The sequence below is a fragment of the Takifugu rubripes genome, chromosome 12 (assembly GCF_901000725.2).
Source record: "Takifugu rubripes chromosome 12, fTakRub1.2, whole genome shotgun sequence".
NCBI classification, from domain to species: domain Eukaryota; kingdom Metazoa; phylum Chordata; class Actinopteri; order Tetraodontiformes; family Tetraodontidae; genus Takifugu; species Takifugu rubripes.
The window spans coordinates 5,290,943-5,300,012 of NC_042296.1; the positions used below are offsets into that span (position 1 = coordinate 5,290,943).

General features: G+C 47.3%; 1 protein-coding gene across 1 annotated transcript; it reads left to right on the top strand.

The window, feature by feature from the left end:
- Positions 1–2,964: 2,964 nt before the first annotated feature.
- On the top strand, positions 2,965–7,729 carry myclb (MYCL proto-oncogene, bHLH transcription factor b). Its single transcript, XM_011609038.2, has 3 exons — positions 2,965–3,257; positions 3,998–4,700; positions 5,906–7,729. Exons 2-3 carry the CDS (start codon positions 4,043–4,045, stop codon positions 6,661–6,663), a joined length of 1,416 nt encoding a protein of 471 aa, XP_011607340.1. The 5' UTR covers positions 2,965–3,257; positions 3,998–4,042; the 3' UTR covers positions 6,664–7,729.
- The last annotated feature ends 1,341 nt before the right edge of the window (positions 7,730–9,070 follow it).

Sequence of the window (9,070 nt, forward strand, 5' to 3'; positions counted from 1 at the left end):
CGTGTGTGTGAGATTTTGTGCGTGTGTTAAATGGATTTCCGACCATCTTGAAACTTTTTCTTGATGTGTGATTCATTAGCTGTGCTGCTGATTGATTGAAATCAATTCCTCCTTTGATTGGACGTAGATTTCCACCCCAGCAAACGTGACTTTCCTCAAAATTCCCCCACACAGCGCACATCATCAGCAGGTTTAGAACGTCCTCAAATATATAGGCATCAAAAGGAATAAAGAGGGAAGTTGAAAACTTTTTTTGCTTTATGTGGAAAGGCTTCCCTTTTTATATTTTAAATGATTTGATCAAAGGCAATGCTAATCCTGTTCGCTCTGCCACCAGGTCAGTGTGTGATCTCCATCTCTAAAGTGAAACATGGCTCCCATGATAGGATGACGACAAATAAACAATAGCTTTAAAGTAAAATTAAAACCTGTCACTCATTAATACAACCTGTGAAAAAAGAATGTGTGTGTGTGTGTGTGTGTGTGTGTGTGTGTGTGTGTGTGTGTGTGTGTGTGTGTGGGCAGGGTTCCATAAAGTCATTTACCTCCAACTGTGTTGCAGATGTGTCTCACCTCCATGATTCTTTTTCCTTCTGGATTATCCTCTGAATATTAAACCCCCAGGATGAATTGATTCACTTTACTAAGCAATAAAAGCTTCTGCGTGTTTGCTCGCTACTAAATTGCACTGAGGCAGCTTTACTTTACTTTTGTTTATACATTTGTTGTCTGTAAATCAACGCACATGGTCAACACACACATTTCTTGGCTCTTTTTATGATCTTTGCAGGCTAAACATTTATCATTCTAGTTAGCGGCAGAAGCCTTCTCTTTTAGAAGACCGGTCAAAGTCCGCTCAGGTGGACGGTGACGGCCCTGCTCCGAAGCCTTCACGCTAAGGAGGGGGTGGCACGGGCATCTGATCCCATTAAGTCACACCCTAGACTTTGCTGCTAACGCTAATGGGGTCGTTGGAGTCAGTGGTGACCTTGAAGGCTGGAGGCTGAGGTGGCGCGTCTGTGCATAAACGATAATGTTTAATAGGGGACCTCCCAAAAAAAAAGAGAGACGTCTCCTCGACGCGACAAAGCAGCAAAAAACCTGCTAACAACCAACACTGAACAAGAAGAAACATTTGCTTTTTTGTTCTTTTCCTGCAAAACAACTAAAACTTTCTTAAACTGACCTAATTTCTGCCTTAAATACAATGTACAAATGCTCAAAAGCAAAGAACAAAGGGGGAGGAAGTGAGTAAAATCCCTGAGTAAACAGTAAAATTCCAATATTTCAGACAGCAAACGCCTCATTAGAGATGTTTGGCAGCAGCAGGGGTTCAGTTTCAAAATGCAAAGTGAAGATCTGCCTCTAACAGGGTTCCTGGTGCGGCAACAGTTGCGCTTAATTGGTACTTTACCAGTGATAATGTTTCACTAATCCCAAGACAGACTGTTTGTTTGTGTCTGAAGTGGATGTACAGGAAAATAAACCGAGGGGAGGGATCAGGGGTGCCCCCCCTTCCTTCCCTGGTGCATACAAGACTCATTAATCCACAGAGGAACGGCGGCAAATGAGTTATTTCGCTCCCAGGCGCCTCAGCAACACATCCACATGCGCATCTGCATGAAAGAATGTTATCTGGAATCATATTTATATCTGCATATCAATGCCTTTCAAGAGGAAACGGGATCAATTATTTACAGGGGGGAGCAGTAAAACTCCCTTACTGGCTTTGTCTAATCTAAAAAGATACCTCTCGCTCTCTCGCTTTCTCTCTCCCTTTTTGTGATTTTTGAGGGGCGGGTCCATTGCTCCCGTTCACGTCTAATGATTAATTCAAAACAGGGGAGGCAGATTAAGCATCTCAAAGTGTATGAAACGAGTGGGAAGACAGGGAATGATGGGATGAAAGCACCGCGAGAGAAAAGAGGGATCAGAAGCAGAGAGGGAGAGAGAAAGTGATCCTGGAGGAGCATTTTGAAAGATTCTGCATCTGCTGTCTTTTAGGTCTGAGCCTTTGTAGGCTCCCTCCTGGGAAGAGGAGGGTTTCACCCCCCCACCCCCACCCCTACCCTCCAAAGTCTCCCCAATTCATGCAGGGTCAAGATCTTTTTGATCAGGAAGGGACTGAGGATAAAAGCGCTAGGAGGGGGCAGAAAAGTGGGCAGGAAAGACACTGAGGACTAGTAGATGAGTGACAGAGGACAGGAGGAGTGAGTGTGTGCGTGTGTGTGGTGTGTGTGTGTGGACAGAGAAGGGGCTGACACTGTTTTGAGGAGGCTGGAGGAGGGACAGCAGACTTGTAGTTATAGATAGGAAGGATGTTTCTCAATCTCCAAATGGAGACAGGCCCTTGTCGGGAACATGCGTGTCAGCAGTTGGGCTCTGTGTGTGTGTGTGTGTGTGTGTGTGTGTGTGTGTGTGTGTGTGTGTGTGTGTGTGTGTGTGTGTGTGTGTGTGTGTGTAAGGGGGGGGCTCAATGATATAAGCCAGATATTGATTACGGAGACCATCAGATACTGCAGCTTCTATTTTTCTATCTTTGACAGGACACCACCAACTGCATGATGGCGTCTCTACTGGCCTCTGCTGGAAGGCTGCGGTGTGATTATCAACTGATCCTCATCTTAATTTGACATTTTAACCCCTCACAACCTATTCGCTTTGTGAGAAGTGTCCCAAATGTCCCTGTTTTATAGCCAACACTCCTCATGCCTACAGTGGTTGTCCTATATGCACAAACCAAGAGCAATTTTCAGAATTATACAATAATTATGTGTGAAGAGCAGCTTGCAGCATAATTATATGTAAAAATGGAACAGCGACATCTTATGAAATCAGTGTCATGTAACCCTGCCTCTCATAACAACCTCTGCGGTGCAGCGTGCGTGTTTTAAGCGTGCTGCGCCTTTAAACGGTGGGCGTGGCTCGCCTACTACGACACGCCTTTTATGCATAATAGCCGTCTGTCCTTCCCCCTGATCAAATAGGCTGGAGCTGTAGTCACTACAGACAGAAAAGTGTCTCGGGCCGAACCCCATCCAGCTCGGCGAGTGTCTGGACTTGTGATGTAGCGGACTGTTTACAACCTGACAGCCAAGCCGAAGCTCTGACCTCCTGCGTAAAGGACACGTTGAGGCCGCTCCTGTTGTTCTATTGGGGGGGGGGGGGGGTGTTGTTTTTGCTTCGTGTGTCGGAGTCTTTAATTGCGCACAGTGGATCGATGAGGACGCGGGCTGGTTTTGCGCTCTCAGCACCAGGTAAAACTCCTTCCATTTGATTACAAGTATCTCGCAGCAAGTCAGGGACTCACTGATTGGACAAATTACGCACTGGAAGTTGAGCGTTTTCTCAGGTTTCCAGCGCGTCTGTGGCTTAATTGGCGCTGCTTTTTAAGCGGCCGCAGCTGAAATCTTTGAGCTTGATAAGAACCGAGGAGGAGTCGGATTAAACTACTTTACATACGATTCCTCTGGAGGCTGCCGGGCACCTGCCTATCCAATTAGTCTATTTATTTCTCTCTGACTCTTGTGCCGAGTAGTCAGCAGAAAGTAGAAACCCCTGCCCTCCCCTCTCTTGCTCCCTGTCACAGTATACTACTAAAACATTGTTATGTAATGAAACTCTTGCGAAACTAGAGCTACTCTTCACTCGCACACGCTAAATGCGCCTTAACTTAGTGTGATTGTAACATGCGTGTTCAGTTTGTGGCGGACTGACCGCAGTTGCTGCTGATTTCAGCTCCGGCTCTGTCTGTACATCATGTTCCAAAGCAGGTAGACCATTTAATGAATGTCGCACCTTCGTGGAGGAGTTTTTCCCCACTATCCCATTTAATCTAATTAGTCGTTAATCGATTGGGATGAATTCATTTGAAATAACCGCAATTTACATCAACATTTTCCCCAGACGGAAAGATTCGGGCAGGGTTGCGATTATTTTAACATATTTTTTCTGCTCGGATTAAAACTCGGTCCTCAACTGCCTGTCTTGCCTGCAGACAGAGGGACCGCGGAGTGATTCGCCCCCCTGCCTGCCAGCCCCCATGCCGGGCATCAGCTCCACCGCGCCTCGTTATGAAAACTGGGACATGGACCACCTCGATCACTACCATCATTATTTCTACGATGATCACCACGACCCGGACGAGGATTTCTTCAAGTCCACGGCCCCCAGCGAGGACATATGGAAGAAATTCGAGCTTGTGCCGACCCCGCCCATGTCCCCTATCCGGGCTTTGGAAGGACCGGGCAAGGTCGGGCTGCTGTACCCGACTTTGGGAGACAAGCTGGAGTGGGTCTCTCAGTTCTTGGGGCAGGACGACGAGCAGCAACAGCAGCACGAAGTGCCCTGCAAGCTTGCACCAGCCGGGGACACCTTTGGGAATCTGAGCTCCATAATTATTCAGGACTGCATGTGGAGCGGCTTCTCTGCCGGACAGCAGCTGGAGAGAGTTGTCGGGGAGCGCTGTGCCCCTCGTCCCGGGACGGGGGCTGCTGCTGCCGTTGCCGCCGCTGCCAAAGTCGCCGGTGGTTCTGCCGTTCCGTCTCCGTGGAGAGCGCAGAGTGGCCCCGCCGACGCGTCAGCCCTCGGCGCGCTGGCGGCGGAATGCGTGGACCCAGCGGCGGTGCTCACTTTTCCATCAGCGACCGGGTGCAAGAAGCAGGTTTACTCTGGCTCGGAGTCCCACAGCGACTCATCAGGTCAGTAGAATCTGAAGAATAGGGAACGCATCACACTTTTGAAAGAATTGAGAGTAACTCAATATTTTCATAGCATGAGATTTCATCTGCAGTTTTTATTTTATTTTAAATGTAATCTTTCATCGTTATCAAAGTCGACTCTTTAACTGGGGCCATGTCTTCCTGTGGCGGGTGGCATGGCACACGACTGCATTGCGTTACCTTGGTGCATGCAACACATGCTTCCAGCTCCAGTGTGACACGCCCATTAAAACATCTGCTGACTGGCGGCCCTCCAGCAGACCAGCTGCTGCTTCTCCCTGTTCCTCCACTTACACTGGTGATAGCATCAAACCCTGCTTCCCGGTTCTCACGAGACAACCGTTTCCAGTCCAGGCTGAAAAGTTAACTGCGTTTTTTTGAGTTTGCCGGCATGTGATGCGGAGCTCAGACCATACATAATGGTGTGTGGAATGTCACAAAGGGAACTTGTTGCTGCATTCCTCCCCTCAACAGGCTGCAGCGCCAATTGTGTCAGTGGGTGGATTTGGTCCGAGCCAGCCCGGAGCTGTGAATAGAACAGGATTAGCCATTCAGGAGGTCGATGAGGCCTGCAGGGTTCTTTGACGTTGGTTTCAGGCGGTATTTCACAGCAATTTCAGGGGCTGATTTGAGCCCAAATGGATCAAAATGAGTCTTAAAAGTATCCCTAAGTTTCCATAAAGGTTCATTTTAGAGCCACTTGAGGGAGTTGACTCTGCATTCCCAGCAACAGTGTGTCATCTTTTTGCCAACAGCTTTATCAAACACTCCCTCCCCAGCCTTATTCAAATAGAGATTCTTCTTTTCTCCGCTGCCAAACACGCAGAGGCACAATTACAGTACAAGTGTTTCAATTTACAAGAGCGCTGAAAATTCCCCCAAGGGTCTCGTCAGCTGGTCGATAAAGCCTTCGCTCAAGTTCAACTTCCCGCTCCAGGAAACGGCAGCAAATGGTTTTAAACGTAACCGTTCTGAAGACTATTCAGCCTGCCTGAACGGCCCAACTATTTTTTCTATTTTTTCTTCTGTGAGCAATAAATTGGTGGCAGAAAGACCGTCAACGGGCGGGGAAACGTTACCTCCAGGAACAGCTCAGGCTTCCTGAGGATTTTGGGTTGAGGGACCTAAACAAATGGGTTTTAAAGGGCATATTAAGTGACCATTTGCTTTCTTTCTTTTTCCAGATGATGACAAAGATGAGGAGGAAGAGGAGATAGATGTGGTGACAGTAGAGCACAAGCAGCAACGCAAGCCTCGTCGTTTGGTCAACTCCCGTAAACCGGTGACTATAACTGTGCGGGCTGACCCTCTGGACCCCGGAATGAAGCATTTCCACATCTCGATCCACCAACAGCAGCACAACTACGCCGCTCCCTCGCCGGACACGCTCCCTTTGCCATGCGAGCCGCCGCGGAAGAGGGTCCGACACGAGCCCCCCTCCCAGGCGTCGCAACCTCACCACAATTCGCATTACCATCAGCCCCGGCCGGGCCACGCCCCTCTGAACTTGGACAGCAGGAAGGGTCATGTGACCATGGCCGGCGTGCGGTCGGAATCCCCGAACCCCAGTGCGTCTTCTCCCACTTCCTCGACGTCTCCTTCATCTCCTTCCTCCACAAGCTCTCCCACGAAGGCCCACCCCCTGTCCCACCTCTCCAGCCCACAGTCGTCGGACTGCGAGGACACAGACAAACGCAAGGCGCACAACTTCCTCGAACGCAAGCGCAGGAACGACCTGCGCTCTCGCTTCCTGTCTTTACGGGACGAGATCCCGGGCTTGGCGGACTGCCCCAAGACACCGAAGGTGGCGATCCTGACCAGAGCCACGGAGTACCTGCAGCAGCTGCACGCCAGCGAGCGGCAGAAGACTCAGGAGAGGAAGCAGCTGAAGGCCAAGCAGCTGCACTTGCTGCAGAGGCTGGCGCAACTGAAGCGATCTTGAGCGATACGGGTGGCTGCTCGCGGACGCACACTCGCAGAACTGAGCGGGACGACATGAAGGAGAAAAGACACTAGCGTTCACTTTGATTTGGTCACATTGGCTTCGTGCGGGTGGATTATTTCCTTTTTCATTTTGTTTTTTGTGTGTTTTGCACATTAGCTTCTGGGTGAATGATGAGACTGTAAGCTGGTCAGGACAGCGAGCTAGGGACTGATCTCGCAGGGCATCTTAGAGGCAGGTAGTTAGTCCGTGGTTACTCCATATCAGATATTTATTTCCCCTTGCTAAAAAAAAATATTCGCTTGCTACAGAACAACTTGCGGTTAGCAGCTGCATGCTTTGGTCTGATGTGCTCTTTGCTACGATATGCTAGCACAGCGGTTTCATCTCTTAAAGTTCTCAACCTCTCTGTAGTATTGGTTTTGTTTATTTTTTATTGGTGTTTGCTGGTTGCGCTCTCAAAGCAGCTAATTTTTACACACTTTCTCAGATTAAACGTTTTCCTATTGCATCGCACATGTCCCAAAGGCAGCGCCACGCTAACGGCTGCAGCCTGTAGAAATATTGGAAGTAAAGGCGAGGAGTGATTCCCCCCCCCCTCCCCCACACACACACACCAAGACGGGTTTTTCCTTAACATTATTGACGTGCCATGGAGAGCAGCCTTAAAGGCAGATGTCAGCTTCAGATGATCAACCAAAAAAAAACTCATACAAAATTCAATGTCAAAGGTTTTTTTTTTTTTTTTTTTGATGCCAATATTTGCTTGGTTTTGATGAAGCTTGCGGAGTTCCAACTATATCTTGCTGTTTAAGATATTTATAACATTTGTTTTGCATTCAATGTAAAGCCTTTAGAAGCCTTTCGGTGTATGTAGATTGTTCTATTGGATGTCGTGTATATACCCTTACTGTACAGTCCCTTCCAAAGTCTACTATACTCATCCTGGTTTTTCATTTGGCCCTGGATCACACACCAGGGCCAAGCTTACTGGCTTTTCAAAGACAACTCAAAGCTTCTATTTTTGTTAATAAAATGATTATTTAAAAAAAAAAAAAAAAAAAAGTCCAAATAAAACACTTACTGAACATTGATCACACTAGCCACTTTGTCACCACTTTTTTTTGCCTACTTGACTTTGTCTCTGTGGTTTTCTTTTTATTTGTACAAGTCAGTTGACAAAAATTTTATACTATATTTTCATACGGAGTTGTTTCAGCGCGCGTTGACTGTTTTGTTACTGTAGCCCACAGGGCTTTACCGGTGGTTACGTCGGGGTGCCTGCATGTTCTGATCGTGCCGTGTAGTGCAAAACACCCGAATGTTCTTGTATTCAAATCCAGCCACGCTAGCTGTAGCACTTTCTTAAATCTGCAGCAGGAGGAGGTGGGGGTGGTCTTAAGAGGATCTTAAAAGATTAAACTTCTTTCTGGGTGTCGCCTTCAGTGACCTTATTGTTCCCTGCTTTCGCTCTGTCTTTTTATCAACCCGGCGCTTCACATTGTCCCGTTAAGCCATGCCACAGAACGCTGTAGCTCTGGAAACAGTACTGTAAATTTAATACTCTGTTAATACCAGCACTCAGGAAACTCCCAGGTGTATCTGTGTAGCTCCTGTAATGGCCACCATTGTGCGTTAACGACACCTCTCCGTGTGACAAACGGATTTATCGTTTGACCAAATGCTTCAGGACATCTTTGTTCCCCATCTCCTTCCCCTGAGTTCTCTTCCCTCTGCAGATTAATTCAGCAAAAACCAACACAAAACACCATTGCTGGCCTGGTTTTGGTTAATAGGGTGCGACGCCGCAGTGGTTTGCCATTTTCTTTTTGCATTGGTTTGACTTGTATCTGTCACTGGCCTCTGCTGTCAGCACAGTTGCTGCAGCAGCGGATGTTTCTGCTTTCTTTGGGAGTTCAGCTTATGGTGATTTTTGACGCCTTGTCTCTGCACTTTGTTTATTGTTTTATGTACCTCATCAGTCTATGTAAGTCAGAATAATAATAAAATTTGGTTTGATGTCATGAATGTCTTGTTTTTCTTATCTGGCGAGCACATAGCTTGATATCATATCTGGTCTGAACTGATAACTGTGAGAAAGAGCCACTGAACCACCTGTGTGAGTGATCGTCTTCCCATCCGCTGTCACATGTGCAGTGTAGTCTCCATGGCAACAAGCATCTTTTCTCACTGCTGCAGAGACCCAACAGTTTCCATAGAAACTATGCAAGTGTCCTCCATGTAGAGGCATCCATCAACAGTCTGCCATCAATAATTTGGTCAGTCACACCATCAGCAGATAAAATAATTACCAGTAGATGTTTTATTGATCTTTTCATATAATCAATGATTAAATTACTTAATTTGCGTCAGTCAGAGTAAAAACATGTAACAAATATATTTATTT